The following is a 23,840-nucleotide window of genomic DNA, read 5'->3' on the forward strand; positions in this document are numbered from 1 at the left end:
ATACAATCCACTATAAGCCTTCCTTCATCATTAGAGAAAAACAATACTTACAATTGGAGGAAATTTTACAACTACCCGTTAAAACTCAAAAAGTAACATTCCTAAACTTATTGCCAATAACTGAATTCCTGGTGTCAGTGGCAACTAAAGCAGACATCCTTTCCTAAAATGATTTCTAAATCATTTCCTAAAATGATTTCATTAAAGAAACTATCTTTAACTCAGGCTGTGTAAGAGCCTTTTAAATTTTTTCACTACTAAACTAAAAGTACACAACTGGTATAAATGACTACATGTACAGGCTTGGTACACACCTACATGTGCACGCAACAGACACTCAAATGTTTTCATCAAAATAGCTAGGCAAAACGTTCCCCAGAAGCAGTGAACAAGAACTATCAGTTACTGTACTAGACAACTGTCTGGGGAATGCAGGGTTAAAGTCACAGGAAACAGCTGGCTGCTAAGTCTCAGTGATGCTTGCCTTTTAAAGAGGAACTTAACAGCTCCTTACTTGCCAGACATCACCTGAATTCAAAAATAAAATGTTTTATTAAGTTCTCTTCCTACCAAATTTATTTTAAAGTACTAAAAAGTCTGATGTGAAGATCTTCAAAACCAATTCTCCATTTGAGAAGTCTCCTCACTTTGCCTTAGGTCCCAGATTATGTAAAGCTTTATCAGTTATCTAGCTTCAAAGGAGTTACCATAGGAAATGCAGTTGGTATACAATAGTCGTCAGCACTGGTGTGAGACCTGTGTCAAGACTGTAGTACCATTTGTTTTATTGTAAATTAAAGTTTGATAGACTGAGGGGGGAGGAGGGTTTTCAAAAATGAACAGAAAAATAAAACCGTTATTAGCAAGGGTAGTCTATGTGTTGTGGTTATATTTCAAACTCCTAATATAGCCTGCTAATCAAGTACACATCATCTGTATTCCAAATACCTGCAGGTTTAGCTGTGTATTCCTGTATAATCTACAAAGTCAGAATTTAAACTTACAGATAAAAATAAATTTTCATATTTAATGGGAATTACTAATTTCAAGAAATCTAGACTTTGCAGTGTGAACATGTTTACATTTATGAAAAAAAAACCAAAATGCCACTATATGGCAAGTTACTGAACTGTGTAGAGAAAAACCATGTTATCCTTTACAAACAAAAATTTACTAAGTCTCTATCGTAAGGGCAACTGGAGTAATCTACACTCCAGCAATGTTCATTTGTTTCATTTAGGTTCGTAGGCTTTTACTGAAATAAAAGTCTGAAAATGAGAAATCAAAAAGTCAGCATTACAACTTTTGAGAATAAAAATGTATAAACATACCTTTTGTTGAATTCCAGATTAAGTGATTTTTTTTAATGTAAATCTTGCAGCTGATGAAAAGCAAAAAGCAACCAATCTCTCTGTAGAGATTAGCCTGTTCTTTTAAGACTATGGGACATCTGCCCCAGGATTTCTTAACTGAACAAGGAATCCATAGGGGCAAAATAATTGTTTCTCAAAGGTGGGTCAGAATGGAACATTTGTATCTTCACTTCAACTGGGAAGCAATGAAATGTAATCCTTTGAGTATCATTTTTGGTAGATGTTACCTTTTGTTTCATCCTCATTTCATGCATTTGGCCTGGGAATTATGTCCATGTTTTGACTTCTGAGATTTGAAAAAAAAACTTAACCCTGTGTTTCCTCTAAAACATCTAAATATGTATACATAGACCTTCGCTCCTTATCAAATAAATGTTCTTAGCATGACCAGTGTGCAACTGACATTCACATAGCTTATAGAACCTAAGTCTTCTGAGAAATATATTTTTAGCTGAACGTCTATAATCATGACAAGAGATTAATTAAAATGCCAAGATAAGAAACAATTTATTATAGAGAGAAGAAAAATTTCTCATCCAAAATATAGAAATCTGTACAACTTTGCCACAATCAATATACATGAACTGTACAAATTTACACCAGTTCATAATTTACCAAATAAAAGATGACTAACAAAGTTCACAAAATAGATGGTGGTTTGTGGAAAAAGACTTTTACCCAATTAAGTACAAGGAAAGTTACAAACCAGACCTCCACTTTCTAAAAATAAGAAGTTTACTCAGTCTTAGAAAACTACAAGCTAGCAAATGTACAGAGCTGGCTGGTGCTAACACCACAGTTGAGACAGTGTCTTTTTAAGGGTCTTACATTTTAAAGCCTGCGGCCAAGGCCGATTCTGGTCACTTGCTACTTTCAAGGCCAAAAACACAATACAAGGTCTGACCATTTCCCCAGGTCATGCCTACTAGGTTTGTCTTATGTACATTTATACATATTTAAGTGCTAGGTAAAAGTCTTGTCATAAAACTTCCAGTACTACCTTGTTTAAAATGTTGAGCTTTCCTATTCAGCTGCCAAAAAGTTAACAATTTTCAAGTGTAATAGTGCAAATTTCCTCTGCAAGATCTACTGCAGAGAACAGTTCTTTGACATACAGATTTGCATTAAAGGGACTGACGTAAAAATTTAGGTATAGCGTCTGGGAGAAACTGAAACCACCCTAGGACTTCACTCCCTAGCATATAAAGTGATCATTTAACTTGGACTCACAGGCTATTAAATTATTGAAAGGTACTGTCCAAACTATGGCACTGTCACTTAAAAAAAATTTTTTTTTACCACTCTATCTTGTGCCAGATCTTCACAGCTGTGACATGATTTAAATTCCATAATCCATCCATTCCCCAAGAGGAGCCCACCCAAAGCAAAAATCAAATTTATCCATCCATTATAAGATGATCCATCCATAGACTATATCTTAACCTGATACAGTCATCATATTGTAGTTTTTGGAAGGGCTTGTTCTGCCCAAGAGAAGTTCCTCCTTACAGCTGATTCTGCTGTCTACCATTTGCACGCTGGAGCTGCTTTGAGTGCTACCTCCTGCTGGTGAGGCTTCGTACAACACACAGATGGAGCCGTCCTCTCCGATTCTGTAGGACACTTCGTAGGGATCAACCCAGAGTGTGAGTTCACTTGGGAGAAGCCTGAACAGCTCCTGACTGCTCAGTCCAATCCGCTGTGCCGCCTGTCCAATCAGAGGATCCATTTTATGGTTGATGCGAATACAACGGTAACCCGATCCCTTGCACGGCTTTTCCGGGAACCAGTGATGTTTATAATGTTCTACAGAAGAAAAGAACAGAGAAACAATGCTCAGACGGTCACCGGTAGCTACCGCTGTAGTTTTCCTTTTCCCAGGGGCTCCTTGGACGGGTGAAAATGAAAACTTATCAACTTTTTTTTTAAGTGCCCAGCACTGCAGTCACTGCTGTGGGTGTGCAGGGGAGTGAGCGGGCCGGATTTTAGAAACAATACAGTAGGACGGGACAAAAAAAAAAATTTCCAGGAACCAACCGGTAGAGCCGCCAACACCAGGAATCAGGCGCGCAGCCTGGGCCAGCGAGATAGCACGGGCGGCCGGGCGGGAACCCGGACTTTCTCCGCCCCAGCGGCACACAATGGGGTTTATGGCTTTGGGGGAGAGAAGCGCAACCGGACTGTTAACCCCGAAGGGAAGGAAAACAAGCAGCCCGAGACCACGCTCCGGGCAGAGCGTAATTGTCCCGGTGACAAATCCGATGATTAATGGGCGGGAGGAGGCGGCCGGGGCGGACAGCACGTCCGTCCCAGGCTGGCTCCGGGACAGCGGCGCGGTCCCACCCGGGGCCGGTCGCCCCGCACTGGACGGTTAGGGGTTGGGGGTGGGGGGTGGGGGCGCAGAACCCCCCCACCCCCCAGCCCCGTCGCTCCTTTGTCCCTAGATACGCGGACGGTCCGAGGACCGCGGCTCCCGCCTCGGTGGGCTTCAGTTTCTTTGTTGTGCGTCCCGTTTTCTTCTCCCCTCCATTGGCCAGTCGCGGGGAGAGGGGGGCGCCCTCGGCCCAGCCCCCCTAAACCCTCGCCGGAACCCGCCGTTAGTGGGCGTCCAGCGCGCCTGTCCCGGTCCCGCGGCGGGACCCAAGCGCCGCCGGCCCGAGGCACAGCCGGGCTCCCGCGGCCCGACGGCCCGCCCGGGGCTGAGGGACCCGCACCCCTCGGGCACCCCTCGCCTTCCCACCGAGGCCCCCTCACCTGCCAGCAGCTCCTGCAGGCTCTGGCTGAAGGTCTGCAGCTGTCGCTCACTCGTGAGCCCCTTGGTGCGGAGGAACTTGGAGATGAAGGACACGGCGGCGGCGATCTCGCCTATCATGGTGGCGGCCCGGGTGTAGAAGGGATGCATGGGGGCGGCGGGGCTCGGCGGCGCGGCCCCGACGGCGGAGCGGCACCCCGGGCTCCCTCACTGGTCAGAGGGCTAAGAGGAAGAGAGGGCGTGAGGGGCGGGCGGCTACTTTTTTTTTTTTTCTCTTTTCTTTATAGTAAAAAAAAAAAAAGTTATTTTAGAGACAGGAGGCGGCTGGAGAGAGGAGGAAACGAGCGATGGCGGCCTGGTCACATCGCTCGGACCTCCCCGGCCGCCTCCGCCTCCAGCTAAGCAGCCTCCGAAGCTCCCAGCAGTTGCATTTCCAGCTCTGGGGGGCGAAGAGATGCGGGCTCCGTGCGGCACTTTTTATAGCGCCACGGAAAGGAAGTGCGTAGCTGGAGCGTGACGGCCGACTCCAGCCAATCCCGAGATCGCACCATTGTGACGCAAGCAAATTCGGAGCCGGAGGGGGCGGGAAAAGGGCCAGGGGGCGGGTCCAGGGGCGAGGGAGAGAGGGAGGAGCTGACGTAATGCGCTTGTAAACAAATAAACCCGGAGTGGCGGCCGGGGACCGGAGAGCGGGGGCGCTGAACGCGAGAAACTGTTGGGTGCGCGTGTGAAAGCCCCGCCCCCCGCCCTGGCTCCTCCCTCCCCGCTTCCAGCTGCCCGAGGCCCCGGGCCGGTGCATCCCGTGCAGAGTGAGCTGCCCGGGCCCTCCGACCTGGAGGCTCGGCGCTGGGCGGGTGAGAGCTGCTTTGCCCGGCCGTCCGTGCGCACTCTGGCTGCTCCGAGGCAGCTGCACACCGGCTGTTTACAGGCCGTCCCCGCTCCAGGTGTACCTGGCTGGCTCCCCCGGCAGGAGGAGCGGGTGGCGCAGCGGGGAGTGGGTGCCCACGCTGAAGGTGCTGGGGGCGCGCAGCGGGGGTGCGAGAGGAAAGTGGGCGGGGGGGACGGGCTCTCGCTGGGCGCGCTGCCCTCTGTGGGAGCCCAGGTCTCCTCGCGGAAGTGCAGCCCACGCCACGGAGCCGTTTCTGCTTCACCCTCGGGAGGGGGAGGAGTCGGGGATGTCTTTGTAAAAGTTTAATTGCGAAATAAATAAATAAAAGGTTAGTTCGCCTTTTGTGGTTGCTGTTGCAGTAACTTCAGGAGTTCAGGGAGAGGAGAGGGGACACTTTCCTGCCTCCAACTTAGGGTTGATGAGGAAAGCCTGTTACAGAATACAGAGTAACGTGGGTCTTGTACATTTTATTATGTATTGGGGGGCGGGGGGGGGGGGGGACATAATGTATTCTACACTGTTGATACGCAAAACCAAAAATTGCTGTTTTCTAGTCCCAAAAACTGCCTGAACCTTGAGTTCTGCTGCTCTTTATGAAAACAGAAGAAAAAAGATAACATTTGAAGCTTGTGAAAGTATTAGGCATAGACATTTAAATTTACTGGAAACCCTACTTGCAAACTAGAAGGAAAAAAAGACTGGCACAAAGGCGTGAGCCTGCTAAAACAAGTAGGCCCAGAAAAGGGTTAATCTGAACTCCATTAAGGAATAGAAGAAAAAAAAAAAGATGGTGAGGCGAGCAGATGGAGAAAGCAAACAAGAGGCAGAAGTTGAACTCTACCAGATGGAAATAAATATCCTGAGCTTAGTTGGTCATCAATATTGCAAAATACACCAATTTGAGTGTTTTCTCTTTTAATACGGAGCCAAAGGGCATAGAAATGAAGCAAAAGTAGGACTTGTTATAAAGCAGGAGGAGAAAAAGTTTTATTGTTTACATGAAATATGTAAAACTGTCTGAAAGAATAACTTCTAGGTTATTTTTTACTCATACGCAATCGATAGGTACTTACATAGCCTTGTTAAACTCACTGACTAGTGAAAGTATTAATTTTCTTTGGATAAATTTATAAAAAAAATAATGATAAATAAGGTACATTTGTTTCCTTCTAGAACTTTTCAGATAGACCTGTACTTTAAAAACAATCATCATGGTTGTTACTGGGGACCAGAAACCTCTTTTACTTCTCAGAAAGGAGACAGGGAGACAGAAGTAAATCCTTAAAATCACCCTAGCCTAGAACAAGGTCTTCTGATAGCTCTCTTACCACTGCCCACCCTTAAACATCTGATGTGTTAATTTTCCTTACATTACCACTCTTTTGAGCATTAGATTGGAAATCAGGTGCAAGTTTTTCTCCTCTAAGTCTGGTCTCCAACTAGAACTCCCAATAATTCTGAGTTTAAATTTGTTTTGTCACCTACAAAACAAATCAGGAAGCTTACAAAATGCTAGGATTTGAACTCACTGTTGTCTTCCAAGCCCATATTCTCTCCACTACTTTTAGCCACCTTCCCAGGCAGCAGCTAGACCCCTTCTCCAAAGCTTTATAAAATGAGTTGAATAGGGTTAACAGAAAGCTTAACTTGCATATTTCTGAAGGGTTTGCCCTGTCCCCATTGTTTTTTATTGTATGTGTGCTTCCCACCTTAATTCATTCTTTTAAGAGACAAATGGATTTAAGGAATTACTGTTTTACCTGGAGAATTTGGGGTGCACTTAGAAAATAAATATATAGATATAGATAGACATAGAGATAGAGATATACATAGATCCTAAATGCAAGCTTTAGATAGTACACAATGTTAATTGTTAATAGTTTTCATTTCTGGACATACATATGTTTAGTAATATTTTTCCAGAAATTTAGTCAAGTTCTTCTCTTCCAAAAAACAAGCTGGTATATCTGCACAGCTTTTGGATGATAAAGACACTTTTTCATGTTGTTATGATAAACTACAGGGCAATCTCAACCATTTACTAACTCAACTTTTGGCTTGGTGTCCTCATGTAAGTTACCTAACATCTCGGTATAGTAATCTAAGAAACAAAGGCTGGTATGAGGTTTAAATGCAATAACTACAGAAACTATTTAGCACTGTCTTCAGCATTCAAATATATGTGTGTGTGTGTATATATATATATACACATATACATATGTATACATATATATATATGCTGGCTTATATTATCATCAAGCAATTTAATAATAATATTAAATTAATTTCTAAAACCTAGAAAGTTTTCAATCAAAGCACTAAAATGTAAATCTTAGGAATTCTGTCAAAACAAATCCAGGAAATGAACCTGGCTTTAAAAATAAGTTTGCAAGAAAAGCACAAATGTCAGGTCTTTGGAAACAATGCTGAAGAGTTCAGAGAGCACTTCTATAGAGGTAACTATTGGACAACTAACTAGAATTTCAAAGGGCTGGGGATTTATATTCCCATCCCTCAGTTCTAATGTTACTGGAACTGTTTGCTCTATACTAAAATCTGAGTTCCCTGTAGACTTCTTGAGTATTGTTTTTAACCAAAGAGAGAAAAAGAAAAACAAACATTTATATAGCATAGGGAACTGAACATTTTTCTCTGCTTCATAAACTAATAAAATTTAGGGATCAGCACAAGATCTTTTATTCGGCTAAAGAATTTTTTTAAATTGATTTCAGAGAGGAAAAGAAAGGAAGAGAGAGAGAGATAAAAACATCAGTGATGAGATAGAATCATTGATCAGCTGCCTCCTGCGCACTTCACACTGGGGATCAAGCCCGCAACCCCAGCATGTGCCCTGACTGGGAATCGAACGATGACCTTCTGGTTCATAGGTCGATGCTCAACCACTGAGCCACATTGGCTCGGCCAAAGAATTTGTTTGAAATCACATTTCCATCTGCTATCACTACATTTTCGGGAAAGGATGACATTTTAACATCCCCAAAGTAGGAGAGGTATCCATATCAGAATAAAGCATGATCTTAATTAAATTAAAATCACTACATGTCACTTTTTGCATTTCATCATGACCTTACATTTGGGAACTTACCTGAACTATTAATCTATGAATATGATAACACTAAATGACGCTATTATGCCATTCATTTTATATACTTATTCCCACTGCCTGGAATACCTGGTCATTTTCCCCTCTATCAAGGTAATTTCTCCTTATTCTCCAAGTAGCCTTCCCTGACTCTGGACTTGAGTAAATTTCTGCAGTATTCTTTTTTTCCCTTGCTCTGGCTCTGGTACTTATCTGATAGACCAGAGTTACTATGTTTACTAGCCTATCTTCCTTTCCAGTCTGTAAATTCTTTGAGGGCAGGCATCTCATGTCATTCACTATTGTACTCCCAATGCCTAAGCAACAGCCCAACCCATAGTAAATGTTGTCTTATGGTGTTAAATAGACATAAAACCACTACTTGCAATTTGTTAGATGAAAAATAATGTAGAGAGAGTTTTTGCTGCCTAAAATCAGACAGTCAGTATTTGAGGGGAGAAAATTAGTTAACTCCACCGTACTTTTTTCCTGGCTGCTGTGTTAATTATTGTATTGATTGCTTTTGAAGATTATCTTTTTTTAGGATAGACTGTATTTGCACAGCAAATGAAATGGAAACCAAGGTAACTTACACGTGTTGCTCAGGAATATTGTGGTATCATCCACATTTCCCCCATTTAAGGTTTTTTGCTTTTTTCCCCCTTATGCTCTTGAAACCCAAAATATGGTAATCAGGCCAGAGCTCTTAAGCTCTTTGTCTAGGGGATATTCATATACTCCACTAGCTTCTGATTGGTCCCTTCAAGGAATTCTGTCCCTTCAAGGAATTCTGGCAATATCCAATTATACCAAAGTTCAAGTTCCCGCCTTGTGGGAGGACCTGATTGAAGACTGCCACTTCAGGTTGGAGGTGACATCACTGTTCCAGTCTGGCCAGGTCAAGGGTCAAATTTTTCCTGCCCAGCCAGGTCAAGTTTTCCCCTCCTAGCCGGTTCTGCCTAGCTCATTCTAGGTCCTTTGTTTGCCTCCATGTCTGACTTCCCTTCCCCCTACCTCCACGTGGTCCCTGTCCCTGACTGCCTACCTAGCCCTCCTTTTCTATCTCCTCACTATTTAGACACAGTTTAGTATTTTTACCTCTGGTTCTCCACGGATGTGTACTGTTCTCTCATATTGCCATTCTATCCTGAAGTTGCTCACAAGGTTACCTTATGATGCTCGTCTCTCACCTCATCCATGTGATGCAGGGTTCCTGGATTATTGCTAGGAAAGTCCCAGAATTTTTTAAATGGCTGTATTACAGTTCACAAGTTTATCTGGAAGGCATTCCCCAACCTCCCCTTATAATCCCACCTATCAAAGGTGCAGTTCTCTATCTGGCTCCTCCCCACTCTTAAAGACTTATTTAGACCCATAGACTTTTTGTTGCCAGTAAACTAGCTGCATTCATTAAAGTTATATTTACTGTGAATTTACTTCCAAATAGAGCCCTAGGTTGTCCATGGTACTTGCTTTAGAAAACTCACAGCTTAACCAAGTACAAGGTTGAGTGGGAGAGTTATTTAGAGTATTAATAGCAAGTAGAGACAAGGCATTTATTTTGGTATTTGAGGGCAGGAGGAGATAAGCAAGTGCCCAAAGTGAAGGATCTCTGCTAAACCAGTGAAGTTGGCCATTAATTAAGTCTCTTTGGGAGGAAGAAAAGGAGGAGACTGACCTTGGAATATTTTAATGGCTTAAACCAATATAAGGAAGATACATATTGTTGGAAAAAATTGTGAGTAGAGAGGGGCATTGGTGCTGAGGGGTGTTTTTAGTAAGGAAGTACATAATATGATCAGATTTAACTTTTAGAAAGCCTGGGGATGATGGATTATGGAAATGTTGAAGTGACTTCTATATTTGTATTTAATTCTTATTTAAATCTTTAAATAATTTAGCTTTTCATGTAGGCTTATTTCTTCCACTAGAGACCTATGCATGCCTTTTATTTGTTCTTTTCTTGGTTACCCACAGGAAGGAGACCACTTTCAGCAGCCTCTCTGTCTGGCACCCTGCCTGGCTTTGCTTAGATGTGAATCCAAGGACACCATCTAAGGCATTTGTACTAGGTTTACATCCATGGGGTTCAGAAAATGCAAGAGAACTAGAAATCTGAGGGTGCACACAGATTTGGGGCTAAACTGCTGCTGCTTATTAAAGCAATTCAGGTTGTTTGGAGAGAGTGGGAGGAAAAGGATTAAAGAGTTGCCTAACAGCAGCAACAAAAATGATCATATAGATTATCATCTCTGATAGTGCCTCAGAAAATGTGCTGAGTGTTTTAGAGACATTCCCACTTAATTCTCCAAAAAAAATACCACCACGTGAGTATAATTGACAGCATTTAACATGGGAAGTTTCGATCCTAAAGAAAGTTAAGTCATTTACCCAAGGTCTTGGCAACCAGATTTGAACTCTCAAGTCATGGATGGCAAAACTGTGCTTTCCCTGATATTACCTTTTCTAAAAGGGACTGTAAGAAATAAAACCCTATAAAGTTAGATGACTATTTGGAGACAAGTAGAGACAGTAAAGTAAAAAAACAAAAAACAAACAAACAAAATTAAGGCAGTTGAAGAGACTTCTTATGGCTGGCATAGCTGAAAAATACAGCTACATCTCTTCAAAAGTTCATTGAAAATGAATCAAAGGACATATTAAAACATTAATCTGCCAAATAAAATAATTTCTCTGGGATGAAAATTACCCTCACGGAGAGAAAAGAGAAAGCAGCAAAAACACCCTCTGTTTTAGATTATTTAAGCACCTCACTTCTCCTTTTGAACTACATTGGCAGGGGGAAACAGGGAGCTAGCTGGTCAGCCCCCACAGTCCCTCTTCCTCAGCCACCTGGGGAGCCCAGGAACTTCTGAGAGTTCCGGCAGAGGCTGGAGAAGAGCAAGAAGGGCTGGCTTTGTGTCTTAGCCCCTCTAGGCACTGTTGAACAGGATGGCCTGCCCTGAGGGATTCTCAGTGACCTTTCTATTGTTAAGCCTCAGGCCATTTCTCAAGGCCAGGCTTCCTTCCAAGACCTTCTTTCCTTCCTTTTAGCAGAACTCCACGATTCCATTTACTTTCCTCTTTCAAAAGCTGCCACCATCTACTCTCTCTCCTGGGGCAACCCCTTAGAGTGTTCACATTTATGGGATGGGGTTGTTTATCTGCATCTCTCCAGCTGCTGAAGACCTATTTCAGTTTTAAGGTTAACAGTAGTCTGGGAAAGAGGCAGATGACGAACTTTGGAAAATTGTGAACTTTAAGGGATTACACAAAGTTCTTACAAGTTATGATCCCGGCCTACAGTGTTTACAACTTTCAGAATCTGGAGCACATGGGCCTCCCTTTCCTTTCAAACTTAGTAGGGCAGGGGATCAAAACTTCTCAGTTTTTAAAGTGTGGTCCCCAGAGCATCAGCTCAGCATTACCCCTGCATATTCATAGAAATGCAGACTTTTGTCTCTAAACCTACTAAATCAGAAACTCTAGGGTTGAGGCCCAGCTATATAGGCACTAATGTTTCAGAACAACCGTTTTTCAAAAAGTAATGGCAAAATTCTGTCATCTAAAACCAACCAACAAACTTTTTATCTAGGCATATACTACCTCAACTAGAAATTTTGTCCCTTAAAAGGAAAAATCCGCATGCTAATTTAATATGTAAAAGCTGCCTTTAAGTGTCAACTAAGTTTTAAATGATGAGTTATCTGCTTCCCTGAGGTTCTATAGTCTGAGTGAAATGCCTTCTTCCCAGCTTTGGAAACATTAAGCAAACTAGGGCAAATAATAATAGCTACCTGTTACTCCCAAGAGAGAAGATAATACTCAGGAAGCTTGATTAAAGTAGCCATTGAATTAAATGTTGGCATAGTCCATGATTTTGAGAGGTGAGTGTGAACTGTTGGGTCCGCTGTCTCTAGAACCTTATGAATGAATTCACGGCAAGGGAGGGGTACGCAAAGGGAAGCGAAGTTTATTACAGTGAAAGAACAGAGCGCTCCTCACAGAGGGAGGGGTCCCGAAAACGTTTGCCTCAGAAGCTCATTAGTCTAGGGATTTAAATTTCCTGCACTTGCCTTCTGTTGTCTCTTTCAAAGAAGCACCACCCAATCTCCTTTTGCCCTCGAATTCCCGCTTTTCGTTCCCACTCTTGGGTCCAGGGGGAAGGGCAGCTCTGTGGTTGATGGTACATTCTGCCTATCGTGCTCAATTGACCATCTGGTTTATTTCCTCCTTACCTACCATCTTCCCTCCCCGAGGCCCTTACCCTAAACTGCCTGATCCCACTAACTCCTCAGGTCCCCGCTCTCACGGAGTAACCCTACCTGCCTGCCATTAGGGAATTGGGAGGGTGACTTACCGCTCTGGCTTCTTAGTGCTGAATGGGGACATTGTCAGGACCCTGGCCGTCAGGGTTCCTTCAGGAAAGGACGATCTACAGGGCCGAGGAAACTTGGGTTATTCATGCGCGGTTCCATTTCCATAACCACCTGTAATTTGAAGGATTCCAGACAAGAAAGCACAATTTTAGCTAAGCAGTTAAAAAATGACAAGGTCTAAAAATTAAGAAGAGAGCTACAGAGACCAGGGGGCCTAGAAAGGGTAGGAGACAAGTTATGCTAGGCAGCCAGGAAGAGAGAGCCTGCCCCTGTCCTGTCCTGGCCCCATTGGTTGTACTTAGGCAGCCATTCTGCTTGTTCGTAGATTTTCCTTATGTTTGTCTCCACAAGGCGAGAGTTATTGAAATAAGTGCAGCAGGTTTTGTTTACAATTGCACAGACTCCTTCTCCTTCTGCCAAGAGGTAATCACGGGCTAAATGATTATCCAAGACGACTACACTGAGTGGCCAGATTATTATGATCTCTGAATGCATAATAATCTGGCCACTCAGTATATATCTTATATAATAAAAGGCTAATATGCAAATTGTCCCCTCGACCAGGAGTTCGACCAGCAGGCAGGCCGGCCAACCGCCCATGTCCCCTCCCCCTGGCCAGGCTGGCCGGACCCCACCCATGCATGAATTCATGCACCCGGCCTCTAATACACACACACACACACACACACACACACACACACACACACATACACACACACTCTGAGAGGACAGGAGCCGATCAATCTCTTTCTGGTATTTAATAGGGGATCCATTCGCTGTCAAATGTCTTCACTTCCAGATGGCAGCAGGGGCGTGGAGGACTAAGAAAGCATATTTAGAGTCAGGACATATGTTTACTCCCTTGCCCTCGCCGAGCTTTAATGCTCTTGTAAGGGCGATCAGCTCGGCTAACCGAGCACTAGTGCCGGGAGAAAGGGGAGCGCTCTCCAGAGTGGTGGTGAGGGCGACCACAGCGTACCCAGCCTTATGCACCTCATGCTCCATGAAGGAGCTTCCATCCCACAGGATTAGATCAGGACTTTCTAAGGCAGTCTCCCTTAAGTCTTCTCTGACCTCATAGGTTTGGAGTACTACCTGTTCACAGTCATGCTCTGTTATTAGTTTTTCTTCAGAAGGAAGGTGGCCTGGTTTAAAGAGGGCCACATTTTTATTTGACTGTAGGTCCCTCTCAGAGCAGTGCCTGATATTAGAGAAGACAGCTATCTGAAAGCCATAAGCTTCCTTTGGAGGATAGTAAAGCCGTGATATTATGGGGAGTAAGAACTGTCAGGACCTTTCCCAAGGTGAACTGGGTGGCCTCTGGAACCAGCAGCGCCACAGCAGCCGCCACCCGCAAACAGGCGGCCAGCCCTTGGCCACAATGTCCAGTTCTTCACTCAGATATCTCACTGGCTGCTGAGCAGGGCCTCAGGCTTGGGCCAGAACTCCTAAAGCCATCCCTCCCCTTTCAGTAACACACAGGTTGAATTCTTGCCCTGTGGGGAGACTCATGGCTGGGGCTTGGAGGAGTGCCTCCTTGAGCTGGTTAAATGGTAGCTTAGAGTCTGGCTCCCATTCAATAAATTGTCCTTCATTCTTTTGAGACTTTCATTCATTGGTATAAAGGTCTGGCTGTGTCGTCATATCCTGGATTCAAAGTCTACATTTGTCCCCAGAAATCCTCTTAATTGTTTGAGCATCCGAGGGAGTGGGAAGGAAGAGATGGGTCTGATCCTGTTCTCCCCTAATGCCCTGGTGCCTTTGGTCAGGTTTAGCCCTAAATATTTTATGGAGGTATAGCAAGTTAGAGTAATTCAAATTCCTGGTAAGACTTAGTCTAGCCATGGAGAAGAGCTCTAAAGAAAATAAAATGGTTATGATTAGCATATCAAATTGCATGTACTCTATGAAGGGCACAAATAAGAGACTCCCCATTATCTTGTGTCCTTATTGATTTGTTTAGTAAATACTTGTTTTCCCTAAAGGAAGCAGAAGCAATCTTCAGCATCATTTATTAACATTAGTGCATGTATTGAAAACATTCCATAGTTGCATGTTTTTTTAATAGAGGTCTCTTTTGAAAATCTGTTCATTGAGCAAAATGTAGGAAATATTCTCATCTTCTGAAAACCAACTTGAATTTTGACTGTGATGTTGCCTTTTAAACTCAAGGAATGGTTTTGTTCCTGGTTTTCTTTCTTGCAGAAACAAAGCTGTCTGTCCAATATTTAGATGATAGTGATTATGTTAGATAAGGCACTTCTGTCTTTATGCTAGAAAGTTCTATCCTCAGTCCTTTAGAATATATGATCTCACCTTTTTTTTTTAAAAGAGTGTTTATTGAGATATGTTTTACATGTTATAAAATCCAACTGCTTCAAGTGTACAACCCAATGATTTTTAGTTAATTTACGGGGTTGTGCAGCCATCCCATAGTCAGTTTTAGAACATTTTCATTACCCTCAAAATAATCCCAAACTCATCTCCGTCCCTCCCAGTCCCAGGAACTTACTAATCTACTTTCTGTCTCTATAAATTGCCTATTCTGGACACTTTGTATGGATGAAATTGTACAATATGTAGTCTCTTGTGTCTGATTTCTGATTAGCACAATGTTTTTGAGATTCATCCATGTTCAGCATGTAACAGACATTCTTTCTTTCTTTATTTACTAGTAGCCTTGCGCACAAATCCATGCACCAGTAGCTCTCTGCGGGGCCTGGCCGCTCTGCGCCCGCTGCCCAGAGGCTCTCCACGGCCCGGAGGCCCATCTGCAGCCGGGTGTGGAACACTTGCCTAGTCACCTCGGTGATGAAGCAAGCATTCCACCAGGCCGCTCCCACTGCCCACTCTCAGTGGCCGCCCCCCTGGGACTGGGGGACTCCGGTGGGGCTGAGAGGACTGGGCGCCGCCATCTTGTGGCTATGGGCGCCACCATCTTTGTGACAGAGTGATGGTTAATTTGCATATTACCCTTTTATTAGATAGTATTCCTCTTGTTGTATCTTCCTAAAATTTCCCCCTGAGGGAAACTCCATATTAAGAAAGCTTAATTTTATAGTTGTATGCCAGACTGACAGGGGCCAACTTTGGGATCTACTTTTACTGCTCCTGTCCAATGGCCCTTTTCCTTGAGACATTATTCTACCACCTCTAAAGCCTATGAGATAGCCTTTCTCGATAGCCTGACCTAGATACTGCTCTCCAAGGCCATTGCCTGCTATAGAATTAATCATTTGCTCACTTTTGGTGCCTACCATATTTCACACATCCATACCCCAACCTCAAACTGCACAAGGAATAAGGTCAACTGGTTTGGGAAAAAAATATCCATCCTCAAAACATTTACTTCAGAGGAGTCCTCTTGGGACACAGAAATTTCAGGTTGGAAAGAAGGTACTAAGAGCACTCTAGTTACATCATCTAAGAATCTACCAAATAATTTAGCCGAAAGGATTTAGCAAAAAAGTTAAACTCTTAACAGAAGCTTTATTTAGGTTCATGCTAACAAACAAGATCAGCAGATAAATCCTCTAAAAGAAAGTTCTCTTTCATTTGACTTAAAAAAGAAGCACATTTGAACCAAAACAGGAACTACTCTGGCAATATATGTGTGAAAAAAATAAGCACCCTATGGGGCTCTTTTTAAATTAGCCAGAGTATACAGAGAAGCCTTTGAAAAGAAAACTCTGGGGAAAAACATCTTTCTTGTTTTCATAAACACTCATTGTTTAACCATCTAAAGAAAGTCCAAAGTTATGATTAAGTCCCCTCACCTCCTAAACGAATGAGCTCTTTAAGTCATTCAAATGAGCTCCTCTCCCATAATAGCTACACTTTGGGATGCAGGAAGCATAACTTGAAAACCAACCTACCAGGGAAGCAGGGAGTGACTTAGGAGACCTTAGTTTTCAAACTGGACACACACATGTAGGGCTGTGCCCTGCATTCACAGCACAGAGGAGCTAACCTGGATAAGGCCTGAAAGATGAGTTGCTCTCCAGACTGAAAAACAATTTACAAAGGCAGCATAGAATTATCCAAAGCAGAACTCTGTAGTTCTATCAGGGAGAATAAGAAGAGACCAAAGATGAGACTGAAAAATTATGTGAGGCCAGAGTGTAAGTACCTTGTAAACTGCATTCAATATATTAATGTTATTCAAAAAATAAGGGGAAATCACTCAAGATGTTTAAGCCAAGGAGTGACATGACAGATTTGCATACTAAGAATCACACACATTAAGCCCCAGAGCAATGGGTATTCTGATATTTTAGAAAAATTAGAAGTGAAGATCCATTCCTATGAAGTTCTATCCCTTACTTGCTTTGTAGGAGAGCTATAAGAATATCTGTAACCAAGGCCACATCTTTTAAGAAGCTTCTTTGATCTGCTCAAATATTCAATAATATTATACCTGTAGTCTCTCTAAATCAGGAATAGGCAAACTTTTGTTTTTTTTATAAAGAGCAACATAGTACATATTTTTTTTACTTTGCAGGCTAGAGGATCTTTGTCACATTACTCAACTCTGCTGTTGTAGTGCAGAAGCAGTCATAGACAACATGAGCATGATTGTGTTCCAATAAAACTTTATTTATAAAAACAGGAGGTAATGGATTTAGCTCTTCGGCAATACTCTGCTTATCATTGAGCTAAATCAAGTGGTATCAAAGATGATCATGAGGTGGAGGTGGGCAAAAGAGGGGGGGGGGTTGGGAGATATCTGAAATAGTGTCAAAAACAACAAATTTAAATAAAAAAGAAAAGATGATCATGATACTTAAATGTTAGATTCCAAACCATAAAAATCCTAGAAAAAAGCATAGGTAATGAAATCTCAGACATTTCTTGTGACAATATTGTTTCTGATATATTGCCTCAGGCAAATGAAACAAAAGAAAAAATAAACAAATGGAACTACATCAAACTAAAAGGTTTTTGCATAGCAAAGCAAGCCATCAACAAAATGAAAAGACAACCCACTGAATGGGGTAACATTTTCAACAATGATACATCTGATAAGGGGTTAACATCCAAAATGTATAAAGAACTTAAAAAACTCAACACCAAAAAAACAAACAAACAAAAAACAAACATCCAATTAAAAAAATGGACAAAGGACCTGAATAGACAGTTCTCTAAAGAGGACGTGCAGATGGCCAATAGACATGAAAAGATGCTCATTGTCACTAATCACCAGAGAAATGCAAACTAAAACCACAATGAGATATCACCTCACTCTTGTCAGAATGGCTATGATCAATAAATCAACAAATAGCAAGTGTTGGTAAGGGTGTGGAGAAAAGAAAACCCTTGTGCACTGTTGGTAGGAATGCAGATTGATGCAGGCACTGTGGAAAAAAGTATAGAGTTTTCCAAAAAATTTAAAGTCAAACTGCTTTATGACCCAGCGATTCCACTTCTGGGACTATATCCAAAGAAACCCAAAACACTAATTTGAAAGAATAGATGCACCCCTATGTTCATTGCAGCATTATTTACAATAGCCAAGATTTGGAAGCAGCTGAAATATGGATCAGTAGATGAGTGGATAAAAAGCAGTGGTATATTTACACAATGAAATACTACACAACCATAAAAAAGAAACTCTTAAGCTTTGTGACAGCATGAAGAGACCTAGAGAGCATTATGCTAAGTGAAATCAGCCAGTCAGAAAAGACAAGTACCATATGATTTCACTCATGTGGAATCCAATGAACAAAACAAGCTAACAAATGAAATAGAAACAGACTCATGGATAGAAAACAGACTGACAGCTGTCAGAGGAGAGGGAGATTATGGGGTTGCGTGAAAAGGTGGAGGGATTAAACAAAATCAAACAAATAAAAAAACTCATAGATACAGACAACAATATGGTGATTATCAAAGGGAAAGGGGGTTGGGGGAGGTAAAAGACAGTATGGGGGAATAAATAGTGATGGAAGTATTATGAATTTGTACACCTGAAACCTTTATAATTTTAGTAAGCAATATCACCCTAATAAAATTTTTTGAAAAGACGATCATGCCCTAGCTAGTTTGGCTCAGTGGATAGAGCATCAGCTTGTGGACTAAAGGGTCCCAGGTTTGATTCCAGTCAAGAGCACATGCCCAGGTTGTGGGCTTGATCCCCAATGGGGGTGGTGCAGGAGGCAGCCAATCAATGATTTTCTCTAATTACTAGAGGCCCGGTGCATGAAATTCGTGCACAGAACAGGGGGGTCCCTCAGCCTGGCTTGCACCCTCTCCAATCTGGAACCCCTGCGGGATTGGGCTTAAACCAGCAGTCAGACATCCCTCTCACAATCCAGGACTGCTGGCTCCTAACCGCTCGCCTGCCTACCTGCCTGATCTCCCCTAACCCCTCTGCCTGCCTGCTTGCCTGATCGACCCTAACTACTCCCCTGCTGGCCTGATCGCCCTTAACTGCTTCACTGCCTGCCTGATCACCCCTAATCGCCTCTGCCTTGACCTCTGCCACCGCGGCTTTGTCCAGAAGGATGTCCGGAATGACATCTGGAATGTCATTTGGCTGTCCAGTCTAATTAGCATAGTACACTTTTATTAGTATAGATTAGAGGCCCGGTGCATGAAATTCATGCACAGGGGAGTATCCCTCAGCCCAGCCTGCACCCTCTCCAATCTGGGACCCCTCGAGGGATGTCCAACTGCCTGTTTAGGCCCGATCCCAATCCCTCTCACAATCCAGGACTTCTGGCTCCCAACCACTCACCTGCCTCTGCCTGATTGCCCCTAACTGATGCTGCCTGCCAGCCTGATCACCCCCAACCACTCCCCTGCCAGCCTGATTGAGGCCTAACTGCTCCCCGGCTGGCCCAATTGCCCCTAACTGCCCTCCCCTGCAGGCCTGGTCCCCCACAACTGCCCTCCCCTGCTGGCCTGGCCCCCCCCAACTGCCCTTCCCTGTAGGCCTGCCCCCCCCCAACTGCCCTCCCCTGCAGGCCTGGGTCCACCCCCCAACTGCCCTCCCTTGCTGGCCTGGTCTCCCCCAACTGCCCTCCTCTGCCAGCCTGGTCACCCACAACTGCCCACAACTTATGGTGGCCATCTTGTGTCCACATGGGGGCAGCCATCTTTGACCACATGGGGGCAGCCATCTTTGACCACATGGGGGCAGCCATCTTGTGTCTTGGAGTGATGGTCAATTTACATATTACTCTTCTATTAGATAGGATTACTGACTATATTCCCTATGCTGTACTTTACTTCCCCATGACTGTTTTGTAGCTAACAATCTCTACTTCTCAATCTTTCATCTTTTTTTAAATCCTAAACCAAGGATATGTTTTTATTGATGAGATAGATAGATAGAGAGAGAGAGAGAGAGAGAGAGAGAGAGAGATTCACTGATGTGATAAAGGAACATATTGCCTCCTATACACACTCTGACTGGGCATCAACTCCTATACACACTCCGACTGGGCATCAAACCCACAACCTATGTATATGCCCTAACTGTGATCAAATTTACAACTTTTCTGGTGTACAGGAGCGTGCTCTAACCCAGCTGTCACCAATCTTTCAGACCTCACGGATCACCAGTGGTCTGTGGACCACCGGTTGGCAACCACTGCTCTAACCAACTGAATCACCCAGCCAGGGTTCAGTGGTTCAGCCGGGCTCACTGCTTCTTAGTGCTGGCCCCGTCCCCTGCCCACTGGTGCGCGGGGGGTGATATGGGGCCAGGTCGGCTGGGGGAGGGGCTGGGGGAGGTTGAGGCACTACAGGTTGCACCCTGTCCAGCCTCTGCGAAGGCTCCAGAACCGCGCTGCCTCTTATCCCCCACCTCTGCGGAGGCGTGGCACCGGGACCAGGCCTGTGCCGCTGCCTCTGTGGCTGCCTCTGTGGAAGGGGCAGCACTGGGACCGGGACCACACAGTCCCCTCTTCCACTGACTCTGTGGAAGGGGCCGTGGCACTGGACCGGCCCGTGCTGCCGCCTCTCCCGCGCCACAGCCTCTCCTGCACTGCCTCTGTGGAAGGGGGGTCGCAGGGACCGCCATGGCTGTCTGGTGGCACAGGCTCGCTGGCCCTGGCCCCTGCCCACTGGTCGTTCTGGAAGGTCGTCCGGAAGACGTCCAGTCTATCTGGTCTAATTAGCATATTACCCTTTTATTAGTATAGATTGATGTTTCTATCTCCCTCTCCTTCCTCTCTGAAATCAATAAAAAATATACTTAAAAAATAAATAAATAAAAATAAAAAACTGATCATGATAAAATGAAAACTGTGTTGTGATGGGAATATAAATCAGAGACAAAATGCACCTTCTGTGAGATGACCCAAGTTGATCCAGTGAACAGAATTACCATTCGTATAGCTTGTAAGAATATGAGCTATATGAGCACAGAAATTTGTGTCTGTTTTTGTTTGTTTTCACCTTCAGCTGAATTCATAGATCCTCAAGTCTTGTCTATAGAATAATAAGCTAATAGTAGATATACCTCACAAAATGAATGTTCAGTTAATGAATTTTTAGCAATATATTTTTTAAAAAGTTATATCACTCTTGGAAAAACATTTTATTGCCAGTATAAAGAAAAATTTTACTCCAAACTCATTAAATATACATACCATGAGAAATTATATCAATATTACGATTTTAGGCAAAGATACACTCAGCAATTCACTCAATAGCATTTTGTAGTCAAATTATCATAGGGAACAAATTTCAATCTGAAGGCCTGTTAAAATGAACCCAAACACATTTGCTTTGCTTGTGGACACCAAGCAAGAAGTGAAGACCTAGCATTTTCATTTCTTACAACCCTTGGGTTTGTTGTGTGCATGTGCTGTGTCCATGTAGATTGAATTGTTTGCATTTTGTTTTCATTTTTGCTCTAGAGATAAATTCTGACTCTTATTCTAAGCACAATTTGACCTCAGTAATCAGGAGCTCCCCTAAAAGACTGAAAAATATGTGAAGATAATAGTGCAGAAAAAATAATAACCTTTCCAATGCCAAACTCCCTCATTCCTTCTCTGTATGTGCATTACTCACTATCAAGTCATCTTTTCCTCTTTTGATGCGTACTATAAACCTTCATTGGATTATAATGTTTGCTTACTTTCAAATTCTTTATTACTGCTTATAAAAACTTATTCTTATTACGTGTGCAAATATATAACTATGTATCATTATATACAGATAAATATTCTTATATACGTACACTGTGGACCCTGAAAAGGAATTTATCTGCTGATATGGACACTCCATGGTCACCTGAGGGCTCAAATTTTATAAATAAGAATCTGCTGACAGGGCTCCTCCGTGCTCTGTACACAGGGAAGAAACTCACACTGTGGTAGCAGCTTTCACACTACGCCCCACTTGTTTACAAGATCTGAGTCAACCACTGCAGGGAAGCCCTGCTTTCACCTTTCTACCAATGAACTGAGATGTGGCCCCTTCAGTCATAATTACAAAACTTGTACCCTTGCTTACATCTATATGTACCAATCAAAACTTCACAATTTGGATGCCTCATTTACACAAAAGGACCTAATTGAGAACTTGGACGGGAACTTTCACTATAAAAGGTGTCCTCTCCTTTGTCTCTGTGGAACACAATTGAAGTTGCTACCTAAATCTATGTCTCCTGGCTGGCGCTGTTTGCTCAAGTGAATGCTTTTCATTCTTCGTGGCAGTCTCAAATGTATTGTGGTTTACACCACACTCACATTTATTCATTTAAATCTTGAAAAAATTTGGGGTGTCTTAGGTTAAGATGTAATACTTAATAAAATGTCTTATTAAAATTAATGGAGATTTAAAATTTTTTTAAAGATTTCACTTAACATCACTTAACAGCAGGGCTTATAGAAATGAATTAACATTGTTAACCAAAGTATATGGCAATTTCTTTTCTTTGTAATCTAATGTGTTTTGATTTATGGACTTATAAAAATATTGTTCTGAGAAGGAATTCATAGACTTTAGACTGCTAAATGTGTCCATGGAACAAAAAGAAGGACTTCTGGTCTGCATCCTAGATCAGTGGGTCTAATATACAATAGGAGCTCACTAAATATTGTTAAGCACAAAAATTGTGTGAAAAGTGTTATAGTGGTTCCTATGGCATAAAATACCTTTTGTTTTAGATAGAGAAAATGTTTCTAGATATCCTAGATAGAGATAGATATTTCTGTCTAGATAGAAAATACATTCTCTTCTAGATAGGAAAGATATTGAGCTTGTTTCTCATGGAAGGAGGGCATAAGGAAGACTAAATTTGCATCAGATATTTGGATAAATACTTCAAAGGAGAATTGAGGACAAATAATGCTTTTAATCATATCTACAATTAAATTTTCTTAATGAAATTTGAAACCATCCAGGATTGTGACTCTTGTTCATCAGTATATTCACAGCACTTAACACAGAACTTGGTAAATAGTGGCATCAATGCATATTTGAGGAATAAATGAACCCTGATTGAAATTCTGTGTCAGTAAAAGCTCTGAGGGAAGATTAAAAACCTTGAATCAATATCAAAATCATATGACTTAGCTAAGTGGAACCTGTCTATGGAATCAAAGATTGATGAGAGATCAATAAATATTGCAAACGTCTTCAGTTATTTTTAACGACATCTATCCCCATACCCACCATAGATTAAAAAGTACTAAAAGGTCAGCAGTAGAATAGTAGTACTTTAAATGCTCCTCTTTTTCATACAGAATATTAAATGGAGAAGCCAGTCCTGCAACTCATTAAGAAGAAAGCCAGCTGAGAATGTGAGACTATGGAGAGGAGTAATTGAAGGAGGCACAGTAGAAGGTTGCCCTTTTTGAAGATAGAAGCAGATAGATACTGTGACACTCTCCTAGGGGAGCTGAGTAAGGAACTTTGTAGAGTTTGGGTTCACCATTCAGAGCAGAACTTGGAGAGTTTACCCTGGGGATTTCCTCAGCTGGGAGCAGTTAATTGGTAATGCCTTATGAGTCTGGTTTGCCACTTCTTAAGATAGCCTGTGATTATGCCTTTTATTTTATTTTATTTATTTATTTTAAATATTTATTGTTGAAAGTATTACATATGTCCCTTTTTCCCCCCATTGACCTCTCCCAGCCCACCCCTGCTCCCCACCCCAGGCCTTCATCATCCTATTGTCTATGTCCATGGGTTATATCTTTTATAAAAATGAAGTAGAACTATAAACTACTGGTTTGGGATTCTTTCCCCACATTTTAAGCAAAGAAAACAAATTAAAGATGAATAAAATAAAAACATCATACTATACATATAGTGTTTATTTGTATATACACTGAGTGGCCAGATTATTATGATCTCTGAATGCATAATAATCTGGCCACTCTGT

The 23,840-nt window shown here is 42.6% G+C and overlaps 1 protein-coding gene across 1 annotated transcript; it reads right to left on the reverse strand.

Annotated features, from left to right (window-relative positions):
* Positions 1-1,855: 1,855 nt before the first annotated feature.
* Positions 1,856-4,565, reverse strand: BTG1 (BTG anti-proliferation factor 1). Its single transcript, XM_079775029.1, has 2 exons — positions 4,128-4,565; positions 1,856-3,179 (listed from the first exon to the last, which is right to left on the reverse strand). The coding sequence occupies exons 1-2, from the start codon at positions 4,273-4,275 to the stop codon at positions 2,812-2,814; spliced, it is 516 nt and encodes a 171-aa protein (XP_079631155.1). The 5' UTR covers positions 4,276-4,565; the 3' UTR covers positions 1,856-2,811.
* Positions 4,566-23,840: the final 19,275 nt, after the last annotated feature.

This window comes from Cnephaeus nilssonii, assembly GCF_951640355.1.
Source record: "Cnephaeus nilssonii genome assembly, chromosome: 6".
Lineage (NCBI taxonomy): Eukaryota > Metazoa > Chordata > Mammalia > Chiroptera > Vespertilionidae > Cnephaeus > Cnephaeus nilssonii.